Source organism: Bos grunniens, chromosome 5 (genome assembly GCF_055505025.1).
Source record: "Bos grunniens cultivar Pamir isolate PY7600 chromosome 5, Bosgru_T2T1.0, whole genome shotgun sequence".
In the NCBI taxonomy this organism is placed as follows: domain Eukaryota; kingdom Metazoa; phylum Chordata; class Mammalia; order Artiodactyla; family Bovidae; genus Bos; species Bos grunniens.
Genome location: NC_141169.1, coordinates 39,173,027 through 39,199,671, shown reverse-complemented (window position 1 = coordinate 39,199,671; position 26,645 = coordinate 39,173,027). Strand labels below are relative to the sequence as shown.

Sequence of the window (26,645 nt, the reverse complement as noted above, 5' to 3'; positions counted from 1 at the left end):
ATGTAAGTATGTCACTGTGCTATGTTCATGTCTGACTCTTTGTGACCCCATGGACTGTAGCCCACCAGGCCCCTCTGTCCATGGGGATTCTCCAGGCAAGAATACTGGAGTGGGTTGCCATTTCTTTCTCCAGGGGATCTTCCTGACCCAGGGATCAAACCCACATCTCCTGCATTGGCAGGCGGATTCTTTACCACTTCACCACCTGTGAAGCCCTTAAGAATGCCAGGCCACTGATAAATAAAAATGCTGATTTTAATGTAAACACTTATAAAAGTAGTACAGTAATATTTTCAATTAACTGTTATACTTTTTAAATTGGACCTGTCATTACAAAACAAAACAAAAAGAAAACTATTTCTAACAAAAGAAAGGTATCCTCAATAGAAATTTATCTTCAGGGACACATGAAGATTGCTTTTACCTTTAACTCAATACATATTCAAAGAAGTCGGACACGACTGAGAGACTTCACTTTCACTTTTCACTTTCATGCATTAGAGAAAGAAATGGCAACCCACTCCAGTATTCTCGCCTGGAGAATCCCAGGGACAGCGGACCTGGTGGGCTGCCATCTATGGGGTCGCACAGAGTCGGACACGACTGAAGTGACTTAGCAGCAGCAGCAGCAATACATATTCATCAGGTACATGTCCATTTTGATGTGCTATAGTAGTGATGACTTCAAACACTAGCTCCTATTGAAGATACAGATATATTTCAGTAACAGTCTTCCTTTTCTCATTATGCTGCTATTTAATAGTTATTTCCTACCTTCAAAAAATATGGTTTCATGGTTCTTCTTTTTATGGAAAAAATTAAATACATAGCTTCTACTTTAAGAGTAAACAGGGTAAGATGGTATATAAAATCATTAATTCATCAAAAACAAAATGTAATTCAAAAAAAATTCTTAAAATGTAACTCTAATGAAAATCTAGCATTTCAATCTTGTTATGAGGTAATATTTATATTTAGTAAAGGTGGACAGCACCATGTCAAGACTTTTCCTAGATTCTCACTTAAGGATACAATTTGTTTTGGATAAGCTATATCCATTTTATATAAATCTGAGTTTTAAAAAATAATAGCAATTAGTGCATTAGTTTTTAAATGACTCATTCAGGCAAACAGGAGCACTACATAGACCTCAATTTCTAACTGCAATATAGAGATAAATTCCAAAAGGATCATCTAGTTTAAATTAGATTCCTAGTTAACTTATATTTCCTGAAGTGTGAAGCAGTACATGGCATGAAGGTCCTATGTGTTTGGATTAACACAACCGATACAGGAGCAATAATCCAAATATTTTATCCTACAGTAAAAGCTAGTATAAAACTTTTCATTAAGAACTAATGAAATTGGAAACAATAATTTCCAATTTTAATTAATAGCAACACATACAGTCTTCATTTAGACTAAGATCTTGTGAATTTAAAATAAAATCAAATGCACTTTTTAAAATAATTTGAAATTAAAATATCTTGAAAATATTTTAAGGTAACCTAAAAGGTCACTTAAGAGACCAGCATTCAAAGCTATTTGTTGCTGTTATTATGCCATAGGTTTAACTAAAATGGATTTTATTAGAATAGCTTAGAAAAGAAATTCCAGAAATTAGAATACTCTACTCAAAAATAGCCTTTGTAAGTTCTAACAATTATAATACTGGTTCACAAAAAGGTTAACAAGTAATTAAGAACCTAATAAAGCATTTCACTAATGAGAATCTACTCTAAAAAATCAATCTGAACTTTTGAAAAAACTGCTCAGAAAAAAAAATAAGTTAGCTAACTTTCACTTCCACTACTGCTAGATATTATGTTTTGGCTGGAAGCAACTTAAATGACAACTGGTTCTGTGATTCCAAGTACATGTTCAAATTTTCAAATAAGGTTTGCAATTCTAATGTAGGGTACTATAGTTGTAGAAAGTTGTTCATGGTAAATCCGGGATGTGAAATCTTTTAGCAGGTAATAAAATTTAATATTATACATATATTCACATATACTTAAGTGACATCATAATGGTTCATAAATATAGGGGGAGGTGTGTAGCTCAATTAAGTAAAGTAAGGTCAAAAGTGAGCTGTAAACTTACTTATTAAATAATGTTATTTAAGGAAACTGTCATCTTTCTTTGTTCCTTAACAAGCTCATCAGATAATCTGTTAATTAAATTTTCCTTTCCTTCAGCTTTATCCTTTAGCTCTACATGAACTCATAAAGAAACAAAAACAGCATTATTTTCTTGTTAACATAAATAACCTAAAATCAAGATGAAAAAACTATACTTATCTGTAAAATAGGGGTAAAAACAGAACCTACTTCACAGAACAGTTATGACGATTAAGTTAATAAAAATGTAAGTTCATTTCAGTTCAGTTCAGTTGCTCAGTCGTGTTGCTCTTTGAGACCCCATGAACTGCAGCACACCAGGCCTCCCTGTCCATCACCAACTCCTGGAGTTCACTCAGACTCACGTCCATCGAGTCAGTGATGCCATTCAGCCATCTCATCCTCTGTCGTTCCCTTCTCCTGCCCCCAAATCCGTCCCAGCATCAGAGTCTTTTCCAATGAGTCAACTCTTCGCATGAGGTGGCCAAAGTACTAGAGTTAAGTAATGCATTTAAAAACTATGCCTGGAATCTAACCATGTTATCAAATTGTAACATATCCACCTAGAAATGGAATTATTTTCAAATGATTTTACGTATCTGCAAAGAACTACTAAAAAAATTCTAAGTTTAGAGATTTATTGTTTGTATTAACTGTTGGCTCTCTGTATCACGGGCTCAGGATCCACAGATTCTACCAACCACACGTCAAAAATATTCAGAAAAAATTTCCACTAAGTTTCAAAAAGCAGAACATGAATTTCTCATGCTAACAACTATTTACAGAGCATTTATATTGTATTAGGAATTATAAGTATCCCAGGGATTATTTAAAATATACAAGAGGATGTGTAGGTTTGTGGAATATGCTGTTAATAATCCTAAACCTACATATAAGTGACTGTGGCATATTCAGATTTTGGTAACGGAGAAGGTCCCAGAACCAATCCCCCATGGGTACACAAGGATGACTCTACTATTATTTTGAGATTATATTCTTTATATTGCAAGAGAAAGAAAATAAGAATTTATGGTATTCATTAGGAATCATGAATTGGTCTTCCCTGATAGCTCAGTTGGTAAAGAATCTGCCTGCAATGCAGGAGACCCCAGTTTGATTCCTGGGTCAGGAAGATCTGCTGGAGAGGGATAGATTACCCACTCCAGTATTCTTGGGCTTCCCTTGTGGCTCAGCTGGTAAAGAATCTGCCTGCAATGCGGGAGACGTTCGATCCTTGGGTTGGGACGACCCCCTGGGGAAGGGAAAGGCTGCCCACTCCATTATTCTGGCCTGGAGAATTCCATGGACTGTATAGTCCATGGGTTCCCAAAGAGTCGGACATGACTGAGTGGCTTTCACTTCACTTAAGAATCACGATTTGCAGTATGAAAGAGATACGAAACAAGTTAATATTGAAATTGAAGTACAAATATCATTGATATACCTGTGATTTTTTAAAAAATACATACAATTTGGAAATAGTTAAGAAAACATTCTAGACAGTAGTTACTAAGTAAATCACTATCACTATCCTATCAATATATGAATTATATCTGCTAATATTACAAAATCAGGTATTCCATTAGATTTACTAGTAAAGAAAGCTCCCCAGACTATTAAAATTGCCAGAAACATTTACACAAATCATTTTTTCATGTTCTAAAACCTGACTGTTATAAGCTAGAATCTTAGAACTGCAACTGCTAACAAATTATAAAAGGAAAGGTTGAGGAAAATAGTATATATTCATGTTCCTGATGGACATTAGATGGTAAACATACTAATACTCAAACTGTTCAGAAAAGCTGAAGGGGAGGGATGCTAGTAGGTCAGCTCTAGCTTCCTAAAACCCCTGCTCTGGAGAGAACAGCTCTCTATTTATCCATTTTATATTCTGGGTTTCCTCTATAAACTTTCCTTTCAATAACGAATTCTGTAACAACAACAAAAAAAAACGTTTTCAACTTTAAAGGACATTGTGGTGGGCAGCCTTTAAGATGGTCCACAATGATCCCACCTCCTGGTATACATGCCCTTCTGTAATCTCCTCCCGAGTATGGGGTGAATTTAGTGACCCACTTCTAGGGAACAGAATTTAGCAGAAGTAATGGAAAGCGTTAGTCGCTCAGTCATGTCCCACTCTGCGACCCCATGGACGGTAGCCCACCAGGCTCCTCTGTTCATGGAATTCTCCAGGGAGGAATACTGGAGTGTGTAGCCATTTCTTTCTCCAGGGGTTCTTCTCAACTCAGGGCTTGAACCCAGGTCTCCTGCATTGCAGCAGATTCTTTACCATCTGAGCCACCAGGGAAGCTGCCAAAGTAATGGATGTCACTCCCAAAATTAGATTATAAAAGGACAGTGGCTCTTGTTTTCATGACTCTCACCAGATATGGTGCTTTGGGGTAAGTAAGCTGTCATGTTGTGACAGCCAGAGTTCCGAGAGAGGCCTGCTAACAGCTGTGTGAGTAACCTGGGAGCAGGTATTCTAAGGCCACTGAAAACCATGAGAGCTTGGACATGGATCCCTCCATAGTTGGGCCTGAGAGATCCTGAGCCAGAACCACCTGCTAAACTGAAAGGATGGGGGAGAGGGAGGGAGTATAATAAATGCTGATTGTTTTCTACCACTAAATTTTGGGGTAGTTTGTTATACAGCAATAGGTAACTAATACGGAAAGCGTTACAAAGTAATTAGTATTAAGCTAAAAGTTGCAAAGTGAGTATCAATTTGGTGCCTAAAAAGGAACTCACCGGAAAACATGAGTCCCAATTGGTGGAGGCCCAATTCTGAATTTTTGGGTTTTAGGTTCAAAAATTCAACCTAGGGCTAAAGCAGATAAGACCCAACTCAATTATACCTACAAACCTCCTCAAACTGCGAACAAATCAGACGTCATCTTCCAGGTCTGTTTCCTGCCCCACATCAACCCTCTGGACAGAGCCAAAGCACTACAAAGACCTGCACAGTGCACACAGTCTAGGTGTGCGGCCCTGAAAACTGGCTGCTGTTATCTACAAGCTACGTTTTTTAATTTTTAAGTTTAAGATGTGGTTAACTTAATATAAAGAAGCCTACATCACTACAACTCCAGAATAAAGCACCATTCTAGCAAGTGCCAAATAACATCTCTCACTTCCTACCGCCCCCTGTACTATGCTAAACATGACCAATTACCCCGTGTCATAATGCTATATGGTTTTGCGTTTTATATCATTTTATGTTCTAGTCATTCTTCCTAAGGACACCTTAATCACATTAATTGATCTTCAACAATATTTTGATCTTTCTAATTTGACAAATACCCTAGGCCTTTAACTAAGCAACACATTTTAAAAACTCTATCTTAAAATGAGGTACTTCTGTAGAAAGTTAATATGTTGTTGTTCAATCACTAAGTCATGTCTGATGCTTTGCAACCCATGAACTGCAGCATGCCAGGCCCTTCTGTCCTCCACTATCTCCTGGGAATTTGCTCAAATTCCTGTCCATTGAGTAAGTGATGCTGTCTAACCATTTCATCCTCTGCTGCCCCTTTCTCCTTTTGCCTTCAATCTTTCCCAGCATTGGGGTCTTTTAATATCCTCTATTCTTGGGGCTTCCCTGGTAGCTCAGTTGGTAAAGAATCTGCCTGCAATGCAGGAGACCCCAATTCGATTCCTGAGTCAGGAAGATCCACTGGAGAAGGGATAGACTACCCACTCCAGTATTCTTGGGCTTTCCTTGTGGCTCAGCTGGTAAAGAATCTGCCTGCAACGCAGGAGTCCCCCGTTCAATCCCTGGGTTGGGAAGATGCCTGAGTTGGGAAGATCCCCTGAAGAAGGGAAGGGCTGCCCACTTCAGTAGTGTCGCCTGGAGAATTCCACGGACTCTATAGTCTATGGGGTCCCAAAGAATCGGACTGAGCAACTTTCACCCGCTCACTCACTCACTCCTCTATCCTTAATAGTTTCTAGTTCAAGGAAATATTTTCCTGATCCTAGTTCAAAGTATCAGGAGCATTAGTCCTTTATATGCTAATTATAGTCAGTATCCAAGTTAAATACACAAAAATAACAAACAGCTAACTATTTTGAATGTCAACATGATAAAGAAGTCTAACTTCTACTCTGCAACTTCACCTTTTTTCTCACCTTTTCTGACTATAATATTAAAATTAATCTGAGGAGATTCTAAGCCCTGTATTCATTTTCAGTTCAATTTTTAATAACCATCTCTAAAATATAAGTGCATATTTTCAGTGTAAAATTGATTTTATAAAACAATGGCAAACTTTTCTAACAATAAATCTCAAATAGTCTGAGGTCAACAGTAACAGTTTGCAACCTACTGACTATATTCTAAATATTGTTAATTCAGCACTCATAAAATCTGAATCATAGTGTAATGAACATACATTCTCAAAAGAGATACCCCACAAATGGGCTTATTAGAGCTTATCTATATCTAGCTATATATCTGTTTGTTTATATCTAGCTAGCATACATCTGCTTGTTGTTTAGTCCCTAAGTCATGTCTGACCCTTTTTTGACCCAACAGACTGTAGCCCTCCAGGCTCCTCTGTCTATGTAATTTCCCATGCAAGAATACTGGAGTGGGTTGCTGTTTCCTTCTCTAGGGCTTAAAAGGTCACAAAATTATTTTGCCTAAAAAAAAATCTGAATCATGGATCACATCAAAGTCAACATACCCCACAATGGCTATCACTTTAGAGACCAAACTGTAGAACTGTATGAAAAGTATTGTGATTTGCTTACTAAGCTAATCTAAAACTATTATTCTTTCCTTCTAAAAACAGAAGATAAGGACTTCTTCAAACTATACAAGCTCCCCCACAATTAACAATGCAATTTTCCAAAACAGTGTTCCAAGTTAATATACTTACCACTTAAAATATTTTTGATACTAACCTGGACCCAATTTTCAAATTAATTCTATTCATTTCTATAGCTACAATCAGGAGTTACCTGTAAACGTAGAGGCTTAGTTACAGATTTAACTAGATAATTAGAGCATTATTCCTTGAAAGAGTAACATAATTTTACTCATCTCCTGATCTACCATCATTCAGTTCAGTTCAGTCGCTCAGTCGTGTCTGACTCTTTGCGACCTCATGAACCGCAGCATGCCAGGCCTCCCTGTCCATCACCAACTCCCAGAGTCCACCCAAACCCATGTCCATCAAGTCGATGATGCCATCCAACCATCTCATCCTCTGTCGTCCCCTTCTCCTCCTGCCCTCAATCTTTCCCAGCATCAGGGTCTTTTCTTTTCCAATGAGTCAGCTCTCCGCATCAGGTGGCCAAAGTACTGGAGTTTCAGCCTCAACAGCAGTCCTTCCAAAAAGCACCCAGGACTGATCTCCTTTAGAACGGACTGGTTGGATCTCCTTGCAGTCCAAGGGACTCTCAAGAGTCTTCTCCAACACCACAGTTCAAAAGCGTCAATTCTTCAGTGCTCAGCTTTCTTTATAGTCCAACTCTCACATCCATAACCTCCTTTATGTGATCTATAGATTTAATTCAGAATTGTTGAAACTATCATGGAAAGCTTAGCCCAAGAACTATGCAGGATTATATTATTGTTACAATTTGAAATATAAATGTTAATGCAACACTTGTTAAAAATAAACACTACACAGAATGCAAAGGAAAAATTAAGATTCTGACCAAAGTAAAAGCCCTCTGCCATGGCCAACCACATCCTCTCCTTTTGAAAACATTCTTTTCCTTCTATTCCTATAACATTACTCTCTCCTGGGCTTTTTATACCCTAGTTAATTTTTCTTTCTCCTCCATTTCTTTCTTCTTCTTTATATGGTGCTTTTCTTCTACCTTAAGGAAGTGATGATGTTTCTCAGTTTCTGTCCTGGGTTCTCTTTTCTCATGCTGCTGCTGCTGCTAAGTCACTTCAGTCATGTCCGACTCTGTGCAACCCCAGGCTCCGCCGTCCCTGGGATTCTCCAGGCAAGAACACTGGAGTGGGTTGCCATTTCCTTCTCCAATGCAGGAAAGTGAAAAGTGAAAGTGAAGTCGCTCAGTCATGTCCGACTCTTCGCGGCCCCGTGGACTGCAGCCTACCAGGCTCCTCCGTCCATGGGATTTTCCAGGCAAGAGTACTGGAGTGGGGTGCCACTGCCTTCTCCGTTTCTCATGCTATTCAATCTATTCTCTCCTTGATCTGTCTCACTCTCATGGCCTCAATTGGTCATATGTGCTGATGACTACTGAACATACATTTAAAGCTCTGATTTCCTTCCTAAGCTTAAGCACCACATATCCAACTGCCTCATATATCTACCCTCTCATATTTCTCTCAGATGCTTGAAATTCAACAAATCTAAAAGTGACCCATTTGTTGCTATTCAGTCGCCAAGTCACGTCTGACTCCTCACCCCATGAACTGTAGTATGCCAGGATTCCTTGTCCTTCACTATCTCCCAGAGTTTGCTCAAATGCATGTTCATTGAGTCAGTGATGCTATATGGGTCTCCACCTCTGCTGCCCCCTTCTCCTTTTGCCTTCAATCTTTCCCAGCATCAGGGCCTTTTCCAATAAGTCAGCTCTTCGCCTCAGGTGGCCAAAGCACTGGAGCTTCAGCATTAGCATCAGTCCTTCCAATGAATATTACCTTCCCCAAAACCTGTCCTTTCTTCTGTTCCCTTTCAGTGAAAAGTATCTCCATTGACCTAGCTGTATAACTAAGCCAGAATCCGGGGATTTATCCTCAATTTCTCTCTAAATACTCTCTAAATTTTCCTCTCTAAAACCCAACTTCCTATCTTCCACAACCATATTCAACCATCCATCAAGGCCTATATATTTTCTCCTAAACATATCTAGAATCCATTCATTTCTCTCTCCTATTGGCATTAACTTTGTTTAGGCCACTACTGTCTCTTGCCTAGCATACTGCAATGAATTCCACCAAATGGTTTCTCTACCTCTAGTTAAGATTCAACAAACAGTAAGCATGATTTAAGCAGAATAAAATGCTGCCTGCTCTCGTTTCTACTATGCATTATTTTGATGGCAAAAGAAAACATTTTAAACTCCTGCAAAAGTTGAGTATGAAGATAATTTAGGTTAACACAAGTTCTCTTATGAAGTAAATACTCTACCCAACTCAAAAGTTCAAAAAATGAAATGAAATGATGTAAGTGTTCCTTAAAAACAAGTGACAAACAGTTTAAAGGAACAATAGAACCAGATAAATGATAAAGAGCCTTTGCAATTCAGTTAAGCATTGTCAGTACCTATGGGCTTCCCTGATGGCTCAGCTGGTAAAGAATCTGTCTGCAATGCAGGAGACCTGGGTTCGATCCCTGGGTTGGGAAGATCCCCTGGAGAAGGGAAAGGCTACCCACTCCAGTATTCTGGCCTGGAAAATTCCATGGATTGTGTAGTTCATGGGGTCGCAAAAAGTTGGACATGGCTAATCGACTTTCGCTTTCATGCAAGACACAATGATAGACATTGGGATCCTTTATTAATGTCATTTACAATTATTATCATTGTTATTAACTAAAAATTATGTTAAGTTTCTTATATCAATTATCAAATTCAATCATCAACACAGAGTCCTATGGTTATATGACCATAAATGGCATGTTAGGGATTTAAACTAAAATGTGATTCCAGTATCAGTGGCACTATTCTCAAGGAAATACAGTTCAGGGAAGCAAAATAAAATATTTTCAGTACACTGTAAATATGATCATCACATTTTGCACAGAACACTTTAAGACTAATTGAAAGGGTATTCATTCTAGCCTAATAGATAAAGAAATGCTTCTTGAGAGAGATGATGCTTTGAGCAGTCATAAAGAATAAGAAAGAAACTGTCACGAATAGGAGAGTATGAAGCAGAGGAAATAATATAATAAACAAGAAGACACAGTGGCCTAAAAAAGACCATGACCAAGCTGTCTGTCAATCCAACCTTGAAAACAGACTTGTTGCTGTTGTGCAGTCACTAAGTCATGTTGGACTCCTTGCAACCCCATGGACTGAAGCACATCAGGCGCCCCTGTCCTCCACTATCTCCTGGAGTTTGCTCAAATACATGAAAATACACTTACTCTTAGTTTAAAAAAAGGCTGTTTTTAACTATTCAATTAAGTCTATATAAACTGCTTACCATTATTATACTATCAAAGTACTTCCTAGAGGTTAAAACTTTTACTGGTGAGGTCCAAATGTTTCTATGACAGTCCACATCAGCTTCACACACACACATACACATGCACACACACACACACAAGGAAGAGAAGAAAGAGGGAGAGATGGAAGGAGGTAAGAGGAGAAAACATCCCTGAGGCAATCTGATGAAATATTATTTTTCAGTAGAAGACACTTACCCTTATGTTCTGGTTTTGTCACTCACCCCACTGGAACCCACACATTTGACAATAGGGAATGTCATACCCCTAAATACAAATCTACTATGATATCACCACTCAGGTATTTGACTGTTTCAACTAATATTTTCTGAGGACTTATTGTATGCCAGGCACTGTGCCAAGTACTTTACAAAAATTATCTCATTTAATCCTTACAACCACCCTTGGTTGTTATTATCATCTCCGTTTACAAATGAAAAAACAGGTTCATAGTAACTTTCCTAAGTTCACATAGTCAGTAAGTGGAGACTAATATGTAAGTCCAAGAAGATGAGTTACAGAATCAAAACTCTTCACCACTATACTACATAATTACAAGCAACTCATAAATATCAACATTCTTTCCTTTGTTTTGCTTTTTGTTATCATAATGAGTATACATAAAAATTAAAAACAAATACACATTTTAAAAAATAAAACTAAATATATTTTCCTGCACTAAAAACAAGTATAATGAAACTCTACATAAGTGGAAGATGGCAAGATTACAATTAAAACGCACACTACCAAGGAACCAAAAAAGTGCTGTGTGAACCAGAGACATGAAGGTTACAAAAAACTAGCATACTGAGCAAATCTGATAACCACGTTCATATAGATGAGGAAATAGTCTTACTAAGTTTTATCATAAAGTACAACTTGATGACCCTGTAAGTTGTACTGCTCATTATGTATCTAATCAATGATTATAGAGCTCTGGGCCTTACCAGCCTTGGTCTTAAAAAAAAAAAAAAAAAAAAAAAAGCAAAAATGTCTTTAAAAAAATAAAAAGAGCAAAAAATAAAGTCCAAGATGGGTGAACAAAAAGGAAAGGAACAGGGAAGGAGGGAGAAAGAAAAAGGCTTTTCGAAGGGAAAAGCTTCAAATTCCCCCACCACTGTACAAAAGTCAGTATTAGCTCTTTCCTTTGAAATGTGAGCCTAAGAAGTCTAGGCACAATTAACCCAGCCTGTGCTGAACAGAATTTGAGTGGTAGAATGGATAGAACAGGACAATGATCTTCAAAAAGTTTTGACAGCACCACACGTTTAGGAAATAAAAATTAAGAGAAATCCTAGTAAGTAAAATGTGTAAGTCAAGGCTGTGGTCTTCCCAGTGGTCACGTATGGTTGTGAGAGCTGAACTGTAAAGAAGGGAGAAAGCCGAAGAATTGATGCCTTCAAACTGTGGTACTGGAGAATATTCCTCAAAGCCCCTTGGACAGCAAGATCAAGTAAATCTTAAGGGAAATGAACCCTGAATACTCATTGGAAGGACTGATGCTGAAGTTGAAGCTTCAGTATTTTGGTCATCTGATGCGAACAGCTGACTCGTTGGACAAGTCCCCGATACTGGGAAAGATTGAAGGCAGGAGAACGGGATGACAGAGGATGAGATGGCTGGATGGCATCACTGATGCAATGGACATGAACTTGGGTAAACTTCGGGAATGGTGAGGATCAGAAAGGCTTGGCGTGCTGCAATGCATGGGGTCACAAAGAGTCACACACGAATGGGCAACTGAACAACAAAATGTCTAAGAGCACAGATGATCTGGCTGAAGTAGAGTAGGGGGAACACAAAGCCCCACGTGTTTGCTCTATTGGCAGCCACTGAGACAACTTCAAGAGATCTCAGGGCTCCAAACAGCACAATTCAAAACCTCTGCACCCTTCTAAAGGAAAAAACAGCTCTCTCTACGCCAAGAAACATGTTACTTGATTCTAAGCGGTAAACCTGTCTCCTCCTTACTTCTTATTTCCTGCAACTTGCAGGAAGGAGGCTTCCCAGAGCTAGCCCTGAACAAGCAGTACAGCTGAAAGAATGGATGGCTGTGCATTCAATGCTGTACTAACATCTCTCTGGCTGGAGAGATGTCATAATGGGTGCGCATTCCTATTTTCCTCCTTATACTTTAGTATCTTCAATAAACATGTAGTGCTTTTATTACCAAAAAGAGTTACTGTCTTAAAGCAAAAAAATAATTCTATCCCCCATGCTCAGGTTATTTACATTCATAGTTGAAAGTATCATTTTATTTAGATTTACCTAAAACAGGAAAGTTCTAATAAAGGAATAACTGCTGGTGGAGTAACAACATAAAGGAATCAGAACATTTCAGAAAGTAGGCTATAAATTATTATCAAGCAGATGCTGGGCCTTGGGTAGACAAAAAGTAAATAAAGAACAAGGATGGAAAAAGATGAAAAGCGACTAAAACAACTCTGCCTACTCTGAAAACACACATAAGAGGTCTACTTCCTGAGCAACTACTTCTCTGGCATAGAATATTACCTACTTGCTGCTGTTGTAAGTTTATCATCATTAGTATATCCTATAAAGGATGATATTGTATAAAAAAGCTGTGATCAGACTATAAAATATGCAAAGATGAAGTGACTCTCAACTCATGCCTAAAAATTATCAGAGAACTGTACAAATTTTTTTATCATACACACACATTCATATTTGTTATTAGTTATACTATTAGAGATTCTTAGTATTTGTATCACAAATAAAAGAAGGAAATAATATTTACTGGGATTTTTCTCCTAAGAAACACTATGGTATCAAAGAAGTCAGAATATATAGCACAATAACCATTACCATAAAAGACATCAAAATGAAGTTTAACATTTTAACTTCAAAAATATTACCTAAAATAAGGAAAACAACAGTCATTTTGTTCTTTATTCAGTATAATGCTAGCCCAAATTTTAACATAAGTTCATGTATTAGTTATAAGTAGTAGGTTTAATGTTAGAAGTTTTCAAGGTGTACAACACTAGCTACAGGCATAGGAAATTCACCAGAAGAAATCCTTAAGAAACTACTTGCTAGCAAATTTAAATTAGAGAAGGAAATGGCAACCCACTCCAGTGTTCTTGCCTGGAGAATCCCAGGGACGGGGGAGCCTGGTGGGCTGCCATCTGTGGGGTTGCACAGAGTTGGACACGACTGAAGTGACTCAGCAGCAGCAAATTTAAAGCTACCACAGCAAGGTAATAAAAAAGACTTAAAGAAATCCAAACATTTGAACCTGGCATTAACCAGCTACTGACCTTGAACAGGTCACAATCTTTCCAGGCCTGTTTTCTTACTTGTCAAGAAACTAAGCTAGAGCCATGAGTTCCAACACATAGAAAAGACCTCACCCAGCATATTGCTATGTGTTACCTGGCAGTTCTCTAAGACTTGAGTGAAACAAGAATCCTCTAAACTGAGCTGAAAACGTCAAACAAAAGGATCTGGAAACAATAACGGCCTCGACAATTTCAGAAGTTTTAATACCAACATCTCCGCCCCATACACCTCAAAACTTCCCTCTGGAGACCACCTTCTCTCTCTACCATGAGGTGCCCGTGCGCTCAGTCGTGCCCAACTCTTTGTGTCCTCGTGGACTGTAGCCCACCAGGCCCCTCTGTCCATGAGACTTTCCAGGCAAGAATACTGAAGTGGGTTGCCATTTCCTCCTCCAAGGGACAGCTCCGACGCACGGATCAAACCCAGTCTCCTGCATCTCCTGGATTACAGATGGACTCTTTACTGCTGAGCCATCTGGGAAGCCCTCTACCATTAAGGTTTCAAGAAATAAAAAACAGCCTCTCTCAGGAAATGACTAAACACTATGGCAGCTCTTAAAAGTCTCAGTAATTCTGTAAATTGCCATAATAAACAATATTAAGGAATGAAATCTCTACTGAATCTTTTAAAACTGATCAATCATAGATCACATATCATGTAACAAAAGGTAGAGATTTTAGCAGGAATAAAAGCCGATAAACAAAACACAGCTAAGTGTTCAGTAAATATTTGTTAAATGAATAATTTATTTTCAAAGTCACAATTACATAATATTTTACAACTTATTAAAATCACTATTTAAGGAAAATGTGTCTTTTAAAAAAAGGAACCATCTCAGGTTTCACTGAATGAAAACTTGATACCCCAAAGAATGCCAATCTTGTACCAAAGCATGTGGGCCAGATATCTAACCTCGAAGGAAAGAGGAACAGCAAAGAAATCTTTCACCCAAATAAAATAGTTTCATAAACCTCTTTATCAGAGACAGAAGGGTGAGTCAAACAAACCTGTGTTTCTTTGGTTTATTTAGAATTAAAAAAAAAAACAACTATGCTTCTAGCAATAAAACTATGATTAGATGACCATCTCCCTCTCCTGAATGTAGGGTGGCTTGATGAGCAAATGGAAGAATAAACAAAAGCATTCTGAACACAGTAAAGCACTATATGAATGATAAATAATTTAATGATATTGCTTTTATTGAATCCCTACCCACAGAAACAACCTATAATAACTAAGAATTAATTTGGTAGCAATAAGTTATAAATATTTTTAAAAAATATTTAGTGAGTACTTACTTGTACCAGCCACAATGATAAAGGCTTTACAGAAATTAACTCATTTAATTTTCTCAACACTTTTAAAGGAAAAACAAACTAGAAAAACAAAACCTGAGTGGCATAATGAAGATCACTGCCAATATAACCAATAAGACAGCTGAGAAAAAAATGGCTCCTGGGATAAGTACAAAATATACATAAACCTCATTCAATCCATCCTATGTAAATTTGTCATAGTCTTGATAGTAATCATCTTAGTCTTCTGAAATCTTCAATTACATAGGAAACATCCTCCTGTTGTTCATCGTTTAGTCACTAAGTCATGCCTGACTCTTTGTGACCCCATGGACTGCAGCACACGAGGTTTCCTTGTCCTTCACCATCTCCTGGAGTTTACTCAAATTCATGTCCATTGAGTCAGTGATGCCATCCAGCCATCTCATCCTCTGTCAACCCCTTCTCCTCCTCCTTAAACATCTTGTTAAAAACAGCAATCCCTTTTAAAAACATACGTATTTATACATATATGCATATATACATATATATATATACCCACATACATATATACACACATATAAAGAGAAAGAGGGTTTTACCCAACAATAAAGTGGCAGCTTCATTTGGCTGAAATTTCTTAGGAGAAAGGTAATCAATCAAACTGGAAATTGGCCACAATATTAAAGCACACTTTGTACCAAAAGCACTTTACTACTGGCCACTACAGTAACTGTTTTTATACTCAACTTGAATATAAAAACTGTAGGTCCAAAAACTAGACAATATTGTAAAATTTTAAATTCCTTCTTTTGTTTACTCATTAGCAAATACTATCAATCTTCTTTGCTAGATTTCAAACTCTTAGAAGCTGGAACTGGTGTCTACAATTCTACAGGCCTAATTCCATGGACGGAGGAGCCTGGTGGGCTGCAGTCCATGGGGTCGCTAGAGTCGGACACCATTGAGCAACTTCACTTGCACTTTTCACTTTCATGCCCTGGAGAAGGAAATGGCAACCCACTCCAGTATTCTTGCCTGGAGAATCCCAGGGACAGGAGCCTGGTGGGCTGTTGTCTATGGGGTCGCACAGAGTCGGACAGGACTGATGTAGCAGTAGCAGCAGCAACATAATTTCTGGCATATGGTACATGTCCAATGACAACATGTTGCCCAACAAACAACAAGAAGATGTTTGCTATGCAATTGAAGATTTCAGAATCTAGATTCTGTTCACTTCTGATCATTTATTTCCAATAATTCATACATGTATACAGAAGGTTTCTTTTCCAAGTATTGACTTAAACTGTATCAGAATTCCACCTTTTTCAAATACTCAGCTTCATGAGAAAGACAAAACCAATTCTGGGTTTATGAGGAAATGCTCAAGTTAGAGATCACAATGAGAGGTATGAACAAAGACACAAAGGCAGGCAAGCTTTGGATGGACTTAGGAGAACGGCACAGAGACTATGCATGTGAGCTGGATCTTGAAGCAGCAGTTAACAATGCAGGCAAAATAACCAATTCTAGAAAGATATCAATGACTAGTTCTTTTAGCTTGACTCACAAAAATTAGAAATAGTAAAGAAGCACAAGATGAGGGAAATTTCTTTTTTCTTTTTAATGTCTGCCTAATCTCTATCAGGAAAGGAGAAGTGGGAGAAGATGAGATGGTTAGATAGCATCACTGACTCAATGGACGTGAATTTGAGCAAACTCCGGGAGACAGAGGAGGACAGAGGAACCTGGTGTGTTAGTCCGTGGAGTAGCAAGAGTTGGACATGATTTAGTGGCTGAAAAACAGCTAATTTCTACAGTTACACAGGTGTCTGCTAATTTGTACAACTGATTTATCTTTAAAAGTAACGTGTTGATAGATAAAACAATGCTACCTCAATCATAAGGTAAAAATTAGTGCCATTTTAATTATAATTAAATTTAATTCATTCCATTGGTTAATTTTAAAGTCAGTACAGTTCAAACAATTGCAAAAATCTGAATTCTAAATTATTTTTCAATTAAACAATCTCAAATATTACAAATTTATGTCCAGTATATTTTAGTTTCTGATAGGCTCTTGACATCAACTATTTTAACTTTGAATATTCAATGGAGAACTTACAATTTAATCGAGTAATAAAAAATACTTGACAATATGTTGTACTCTTTTATGATTTCAGTATAGTCAGGAAGTACTTCAATACTATGCAAACTTCAGTAATGTAAATAACAAGACCTAACAAAAGGGTGTGAGATAATAAACATAGAATTTTCCAAAGTTAAACCTTAAAAATGTTAAGGTATTCATGTACAATATCATCCTTGAAATAATGTTAAAACATGAAACATGTTATATGTCAATACAAAAAATGATACAGCCAAAAATGTACTAAAACTGAGATAAAAGTTGTTTTTTCTCTTGTACACATACATGCTTTTAAGAATGTGTATAAGAAATAAAATATGGTAATAGAAATAAGACATGTGCTAAGCTCTTTGTTTTTATCTGATCTTTGAAATAAACAAATATTGTATTATAAAAATACTATTTCCATGTTTTAAAAAAGTACTCAGAATTACTCATCTCAGTTACTAATCCAACTGTAAAAATAGTGCTTTTACTATTTGGCAAAATTGCAAAAAATTTTTTAAATGCACGAAGGATTAGTATATACTTAACAAATTAAGACAAAATAATCCAATCATATTTTTACAAAGACAATCTCTAAAGTTATTGGAAAAGCAATGCCAGGTGGCAAATAGTAACAAATTTAAAAGAACATTAACAGACAAGGTTTAAATGCCTAAAATGTTCCAAGTACTAGCTTCAGAGATAGCAAAGTAAGATAGTCCTTGTTGGGGAGAGCAAACACCTACACAGTACTGTGTTCTGCTGCGGAAGTAACTATACACACATACACATAAAAAGATACACTGAATCAATATGATAGTGGGAGTGGGTGCAGGGAGGGCTGCAATCCCACAGGACTTCTTTTTAGAAGCACCATCTGATAGGAATACTTGAGTGCTGATGCAGCACAGGCCTGGCTGGGATACATAGCAAGAACTGAAACTAGCAAGGCAATCTAGACATAGGTTGTCATGGCCTTGAATACCATGCTCAAGAGCTCAACCTTTATTAACCAGTCACTAGAAAGATCTCAATTTTTTTTTTTAATACAGAGCAATCAAAATAATCCCACAGGTGTCAAAAAAGTGCTGAAGGTAGTAACATTAGCAGTGTTCTGGAGAAGAAATCCATTTGTCCAATAACTCATGAGAGAAATGATAACTGGCTTCTTAACTCTAACAACAAAAACTGTAAAAAGGACAGATTTGAGAAAAAGCCAAAAGAAGACCAGACATGAGGGAGGATGATGAATTGAAATCAAAGTTGAGACAATGAAATTCCATAAAGCTTATGTCCCATACAAAATAAGGAATAGAGAGAAGTCAATTTGGGGTAAGCAGAAGTTAATTTCAAAATGTATTAGGAAAACTAAGAAAAGGAGTGTTAGAGATGTCAAGGAAGGGGAACTTAAATTTTTAGGAAAGGCTGCCAACATCAAATACTGCTGAGGTGTCATGAAAAAGACTTGAGAATTAGGCTTCTGAGTTTAACACTAGGTCACTAGGGGTCACTAGGTTATATCTGAGAGCTGTCACTTAACTAAGGACAAAAGAAAAGGAAAGAATGCTTAATGAAGGACATCTACCGCATACAGAAACCCAAGGTAGTAAAACTCTACGCCAGCAGTGCATAAATATTTTGGTCCCAGGATCTCATTATACTCTCAAAAGCTAAAAGAGCTTTTGTTTATCTAGCTCTTATCTAAACCAAGAAATAAATTACTACACTGAAAATAAAAACAGAAAAATTTATACATTACTTCATTTTAAAATATTTTAATATATTTTTATGAAAAAAAACTATATTTTCCAAAACAAACATAACTTTGTGTACTTGTGTATTTTTAATGTACTCAACTATTCAGCTTAACGTAAGACATCTGGATTGTCATAATGCCTCTTGCATTCAATTTTGTGCAATGTGTTTTTTTAAGAATATGAAGAAAATCTTGACTCCCACAAATTTTTAGTTGAGAAAGGGAGGCATATTTTAATAGCCTTTTCAGATAATTGTGGATATTCTTCCATACGTACATAAAAACACAAAAAGGAGTTGTTTCTAAAAGGTTAGTTGCATATGAAATCTGGAACCACATCAGGGAAGTTTTCACAGGGTTCCCTTAAAATCCACTGGTTCTTTTATACTTTGAATGGATTATCTATGTATGGTTTTATAACATAATACACTGGTAATTGGGAAATACTGGTTTAGTGAGTTATACAAATCTTCCAAATGATAACAAACTTTATGATAAAGTATCAGAAATTATATTTGTTGATATAACCATCCAATCTCATCTTTAAAGTACTAGGAAGCTCTTAAACTCAATATAGAGGTTACAAGTTTTCAAAAATTTTCACTTGAAAGCTCAGTTTTCTTCATTGGCAACAAATACCATCAATTGTTTTCCTTGAAGTGACAGACTATGTTCATTTTTGAGAAAATATCTAATGAGTATCCAAGTCTGAATAACCACAGTTTGCTAGGTATTCTCTCAAATAAAAACAATATTCTATCAAAAAAGCTAGTTCTGCTCAAAACTCAAACAACTACAAAAATGCTTTCCCGTGAATCAACCACATGATTTTGGTATGCAGCAGGAATGCCTTACTTGTACTTCCCAGTTCATCAGACAGAATATTTTAAAAGACACGAGACTTTCTAAAATTAATCATTTTCATTGCTTCACGAAGGATATTCTAAAGTGAAACTAGCATGATTTTTACAACATGTGCATGGTGGTGAAATTACGATGAATACAGCAATGTGGTGCCACTGAAGAGCTAGCAGGTTTGGGGTTTTTTTTATAATTTTATTTATTTATTCTTGGCTGTGCTGGGTCTTCACTTCTGTACAGGCTTTTCTCTAGTTGTGGCAAGCAGGGGCCTCTCACGGTGGTGGTGCCTCTTGTGGTGGCTCCTGGGCTCTAAAGAGCTCTAGTACTCAGTAGTTGTGGCATATGGGTTTAGTTGTTCCGAGACACGTGGAACCTTCCCAAATCAGTGACTGAACCCGCGTCTCCTGAACTGGCAGGCGGATTCTTAATCACCGAGCCACCAGCAAAGCCCCAAGCCAACAACATTACCCAGCATTAACTCTGTACCACCACCTCAAGTGTCAACACAGTGAAAAAGGCAAGTAACATCTTAGAATGATTATGAAAATTGTTTGGAGTTTACAGACTCCCTAAGAAGTCTTTAGGGACTCTTGGTTCACACTTTGAAAACCATTACTATCCAAACACTAATCACTTTTTAAAATTTCTCTGTAAACAAAGAACCATGTGGCTACTCTAACCCAAGATACAAAGAACCGTGTGGCTACTCTAACCCAAGATGTAGAGAAAATAAGCCAACCTCTTAGAATCAGAAGTCTATGAACAATATAACTGTGTGGTGGGAAAGGTTCCTCAGGTAAGGGAGGCTCACAACTCTGCATTTCTGAAAAACACACTGCCTGAGATGGTCCTCAGTGTTTTTCTCCACATTCTCACACAAGAGTCTAGATGAAATCTGTGCCAAGCCTCAAATTAGAAGACAGAAAGCAAGCATGACAACAATGACACTGAAAAGATTTTTATCAGATGATAACTGGTTTAAGGTTTCTTCAAAAAAATGTGAATTTTATCATTTACTTCCATTTTATAGAAACTAAATCACTCTTTTTACCAACAGTCAAATCCTAACCATAATGCTGTATTTAATTATAAACACTGTTTTTTTAAATAAGAAAATTTCACCTCTTCTGCTTACACATTAAGAATTACTAATACGACCTCATGTATAGAATTGGGTACAATTCAAAGTGTTTCTGAACTGACAGCAAATCATAAAGTTTTATAGAAGAAACAAGTATCTATTTTGTTCACCACTGTAAGTCTAGTACCTAGCTCAACCCCAGGACAAAATAAGATGTTCAGTAAACATTGCTGAATGTTGAAGTGGTTAAAAATAAGAATTCATGGTTAAACTCCTAGTATAACACCTAGTGCTCTTGCTAATACATGAAACCTTTCTCATCATTCTTGTAACATCTCTGAGAAACCCAAAGGAACTAATACAATTTACCCTCAGAAAATACAACACTACCTATTATACTTGAAATTACATTTGAAAGCCTGCTCTGGGCTAGGTGTTTTTAAGTATTCATTTAGATCACAGTTCAAAACCAAATAGCTCTATCAACTTTCATTTTCAAATATCTACAATCTGAATTAAGCATTAATTTCCATTCCTATATGAAGTGACAATAAGATACCACTCTAACTCAACATATTGACTGTACTACCTCACACACGCTATGCTACTTCTTTTTCTCTGATAATTCAGAATTGTTCTTGATTTTTTAAAGTTTCTTAGACTTATATCTGAGACACTATTGCCTTAAAAGAATGAAATATAAAGATAAAGGAAAATGTGTAGCACTTTTAATAGTAATTGTCACTGTAACTTCTTCGATTTTTCCTGTCAGACTGACATTTGTCATTGATTTTCTTACAAAAGCACAATGTATAAAACTTTCAGTACTGGAACTATCTAGTTATTTAGAGTTTAGATTTTTTTTTAAAAATTAATCAAATTTAAACTAACTAAGGCCAGCAAGTACAAAATTGCAATTCAATTGGGGAAATGGCATACATTTAAAGAAGCTAACAATTTAGGAATTGAAGTTACTTCAAATCACATTTCATCTTAAAACTCTGCTATGAATATAACCCCATTTTATTTCATACAGCTACTCTGCAAAAAAACATGACTTACCAGGGATATTGTCAAAGGAAAAGATCTTCTGTTGCAATATAAAAGGATTTGAACTAGATATCCTTTAAACAAAAAAGACTTGCCAGAAAGACTTTAAAGGGAGACCACAGACTCCATCTTCTCTGGAGGTTTAAAAAGAAAAGTTTTTCAAATGTCTGGGATTGGCTTAAACATGGCCTCACATTTGGCAACTAAGACAGAATCAGTTCAAAGATCAGTCTGACCCAAGGGACTGAAGTCCCGTCAGTCTCACAAACAAGTCATTAGGAAACTGCCTCCTTCTGCTTTGCAGCTATCCAGTCCCTGCCTTGGTAATCGCCAACCTCATTCTTGAAATTACCCTAACTGCTAATTAACATGTCAGTCGTAGAGAATTATTTCTTCCAACTACTGAAACTTCTGCTCCTGAGTATTATATAGTCCTTTAATTCTGTATTTCTAACACCACCAGAGAGGCAAATATTTTGTGGTGCAATCAATATCTGCCCTATTAACAATGCCCTGTTCCATTGTTCTCTCCAAACATGGATTCCACTCTGCATTTCAGAAACAGTGGGAGAAAAGTAACAAATAACAGAGAAATTAGAGCTCTTAGGTTTAACTTAGGGCCAAAATCAAAAGAGAAGAGACAAATTCAGAGAGAGGAAGGAAGAAGCTGAGAGGGTCGTAGTGTAGAACACTTACTTTTAGGAACAGAGTGTCCCTTAGACTTCTGGTGAGTTGCCCAGAGCCTCTTCAGTTTCAATCCAAATGACAATGCTTCTCTGAGTCCTTCTCAAGAAATGTTTCCACCACTAAAAATTGGATCTATAAGAGCTCAGATGTACTGGTAAAAAATGTCAGGGGCCCCCAACGTGGGCCTCAAACCTCTTTTAAACTAGGCCCACTTCTCTGTCCCGGGCCAACTCCCCTGTGCACTATATTCCTTCTTCTTCCAGGTGCCAGGTATTCGGCCTGTTTCTTCTCTTCTGAGCTGCCACCACCTACTCTATTTCTCAGGGTTCCTCTAACCCCAAGACTGGCTGTGGAGTAGGACACCAGCTTCCCCCCTTCCTTGCTGTCCCTGCAAATAAACATATAGGCTCTTCTAGTTTCAGTATTTTTCTAATGGCTACAAGAACATAGAAAGGGAACAACAAAAAGCAACAATACTGTACCAGAGGTTAAGATTATAACTGTCTCCACATTAAAGTTCCTGCCTTTTCTTAACATTGCTTATTGAGCATTTAAAACAGTACAAAGTACTGCATAGATAAATACAATCTAAACCAAATCAAACCTTATATAAACTAAAAGGTATAAAGATACTTTGCTTTTCAAAATACTTAAATCACGGGTCCAAAAATAGCTACCACATTCATTTCAGCAAATGGTGCTTTTTCCTTTTTCGTATGTTGTTACATTCCCTTGAATTTAGTAGTTGTTCGAAAGTTTGCTTTTTAGAAGATATCAAAAAAATATTTAACAATTTATTGAATTTAATGAGACTATACAAACAGCATATTATGGTTTACAAAAAGACAAGTATGTCAAAAGCAGCTAGCTTCAATAAGCAAATCTTAAAATTTAAAGTTTTTATAACCATTTATGTCTTTACATTTAAAATTTAATTAGAATCAAGATATCTCGTTTTTAGAATCATAACTTCTACTGAATATATTCCCCCAAGGTTAATATCATATAGCCCTTTTCAAAAGCAACAGTATATTGCATTCGTATACTCATGACAATTCACTTTCCAAGAAACTTTAATCAAAAATATATGCCCTCTAAATATCAGGCCACAAATCACAGCAACCAAGTGCTGGCAGTTCAAGAATGTCACTGACTTTGAATCTCCTGAATGATCGTCTTTATCCACTTAATACACCTAAGTGGTTTTTTAAAAGACTGTTATCATACTGTAAGCTGACAATGAAATAAAGACTGAAAATAGGCAGAGATCATTTTATCTCATTTGTATAGTAAAATAAATTGCCATTTAATCAAACTAAAGATATTCAGATACTTTCAGGAAAAATGTGTCCCTGTGACTTGGGCTCACCTCCAACTATTTATAAAACATTAAAGAACTGAGATTTAAAACACTACACAAATCCCTGATTTGACCTTTCCAGAGTCTATATTAAAAAAGGAAGCTTAATCTATTGTGTATTCTCTAATCAGATACTTTTTTTGAGGAACGAAATTAAATTACATCGTTTGCTCCTAAAGAGGTTTTCATGATTTTTCTGATTCCTACACACTATCACAACAATGCAGCCAACGTTATTTCATCCAGAGAATGTGGTGCGGATGGGGGGGTGGGGGTGGCATTACATCCAGCGACACAAATTAATCGCGGCAGAGCTAATGCCTCCCTTAAATAATTTAGTCTCTCTTGGCAGCAAAAAACATTACAGCCTCTTCAATTACCCTCACCGCAAAGCATCGCTCGGGTCGTGATCAATCTGACCCAGTTCCTATCGCGGCCACCACCTCAGTCTCGCCTCGGCCCGCCGGGTCTGCCAATATCCTGGGAGGGGGCGGCGGCCGCAGGGGCGTCCTCGGCGCCGGGACCCCGGGGGCTGGCGGCGCGCGGGGCAGGCCCGGGACTCACCGGGTGGAGGTGCCCTTCCGCACATCGCACATCATGCACTTGAAGGCCTCGGCGCTGTTCCGGAAGGTGCAGACGCTACAGTCCCAGTAACCCTCATCCGAGGACGGCTTCGGCTGCCGCTTCGGCCTGCAGGACATAACCCGGACACGACGCGGCGCGGGGTCACCAGCGGGCCGCGCCCGGGCCCCGCAGCCGCCCCCGCCCCGCCCCCAGCCCCAGTGCCGCGACCCCCGCCCCGCCGGTCCCCGGCGCGCCAGGCTCTCGCTCGGAGGGGGAGGGGAGTCAGGAAGGCGGGGGCGCGAGCACGGCCGCAGCAGTAGCCGCCGCCGCTGGACACCCGGGGCCGCCGCTGGACACCCAGGGCTGCCGCCGGACACCCGGGGCCGCCGCCATCGCGGCTCCATTGTGGGGCGGCCGGCGCCGGCCCTTCACGCGGCAGCGCTCGCACAGCGGCGGCACCGCCCCCGTTCTCGTCCCGCTGCCCCGGCGGCGAGCGAGGCGGCCGCCCGAAGCCCGGCGCAAGGGCCCCGCCGCCTGCACAGTCCGGGCCCCGGGGCCCGGGCGCTGTTACCTGGTGGGGCTCTTCTTGTCTCCCATGACTTGGCTACAAACGCACGCCGAGAGTCGCCGCCGCAGCCGCTCTGTTTGTCAATAAGGAGGATAATAAGCCGGGCGGAAGCGGGCGGGGGAGGAGGGAGGGAGGGGGTGGGGAAGGCCGCACCGCCGAGCTCCGGAGCCGCCGCCGGATCCCACGCAGCCTCCAGCTGTCGGGGAAACTCCTGCCTGGGCCACGTGACCCGCGCCAGCCAACCAGCGGCCGCGCCGGAGACTTCAAACGCGGCCAGCGCGGCCCAGCACTCGCGGGGAGTTCGCTGGCGGCGGCGTAGGGGTGGCCGCCGCAGCCTCCAACGCCGTCGCCACCTCTCTGCCCCGAGCCGCCTGCTTCCCTTGGGCGTCCCCCGAGCCGCTCTGTCGGGGTTATCTTGTGCCATCCCGCCGGAAGCCTGGGCCGAGGTGGGCCGGCGTTCGGAGGTCATCTCAGCTCCGGACCAGAGAGTGCGGCCGCGGTCTCCAGGTAGAACCGCTTTCCGGGCCTGGCGCGTCTCGGCGCGTCTGCCCAGCCCGAAGGATCCCCGGGGACAGGCGGGAGCCAGTGAGCGCCATTGCTAGGTGCTTTGAGCCACTTGGTTTTGTGCACACGAATGCTCTACCAAGTAAGGATTGTTGCCCTTACTCCGGAGGAAAAGAAACTGAGGCTCCGGAGAGGTTAGGTGATTTCCTCTATATTACGTAATTAGAAAAGGATAAAGCTAGGACTCTAACCCTCGTTTAATTGCAGATGCGCTCTTCTCGACTCCGAGGCCTCTACAGTAACTGCTTCAAAAAAAAAAAAAATGAAGAAAACACTCATAAGACCTTTTTTCTTCTTTTTAAATAACGAGCTTGATATGCCCTGAACGTTGTTAAGGAAAGAACACTTTCAGAGGGTGGGATGAATGGAGAGAGTAGCATGGAAACATACGCACTAACATCTGTAAAATAGAGACCCAGTGGGAATTTGCTGTATGACTCAGGGAACTCAAACCGGGGGTCTGTGACAACCCAGGAGGGTGGCGTGGGTGGAGTGGAAGGAGAGAGGGAGGCTCAAGAAGGAGGGGACATATGTATACCTGTGGCTGATCCATGTTGATGTATGGCAGAAACCAACACAATATTGTAACTATCCTTCAATTAATAATAAATCAAAAAAAAAAAAAAGAACACTGTCCTCCCAGGTCTGATTTTACTTCAACGTACTGGATGCCCTCCTGGACTCTGGCAGTTGCCATCCAACTAGTCTCTGAGCTTCAGCCCCACCTCCTCAATCTATTCAGTAATTCACAACCAGATTAAAAATAAAATTCTGGTAACATTGTGTCACCTCGCTGATCAAGAACTTTGCTTAGGCTCTCAGACTTGGCCTAATTAAAAAAAAACAAACACTCTTTAGCACTATGTGCAGGCACTTTGTAAATCTCTTTACACAAATTCGTGTTTTAAAGGTCTGGAAATTTACACATTTGTGACTATGCAAATGTTCTCATCAACTAGCCTAACTACATTTGAAAGACAAGGAATTTAGGGACCAGGTTAAATGTTTTCTTTAATGAACTGGCCAGGTTAGAGCTCAAATATCCTGTCAGTCTTTCATCAAGTCATGTTTTCTTTCCTTTTTCAATTGAAGTATAGTTGACTAACAGTATCAATTTCAGGCTGCAGCATAGTGATTCAATATTGTTACAGATTATACTCT

At 38.8% G+C, this 26,645-nt stretch overlaps 1 protein-coding gene across 6 annotated transcripts in view; it reads right to left on the bottom strand.

Moving 5' to 3' along the window:
* Positions 1-26,326, bottom strand: part of YAF2 (YY1 associated factor 2) — an 88,141-nt gene extending 61,815 nt beyond the window's left edge. For 2 of the 6 annotated variants that reach the window (XM_086399913.1, XM_086399912.1), the window contains exons 1-2: positions 24,924-25,306; positions 24,353-24,478 (exon numbers count right to left, since the gene is read on the bottom strand). In XM_086399913.1, coding sequence (XP_086256039.1) covers positions 24,353-24,478; positions 24,924-24,949 — 152 coding nt within the window. In that variant the 5' untranslated portion in view covers positions 24,950-25,306. Of the gene's footprint in view, positions 1-22,437; positions 22,625-22,722; positions 22,817-24,352; positions 24,479-24,923 lie in introns of those variants that run through there. The other 4 variants (XM_086399907.1, XR_015163760.1, XM_086399908.1 and 1 more) reach the window with 4 other exon arrangements.
* Positions 26,327-26,645: the final 319 nt, after the last annotated feature.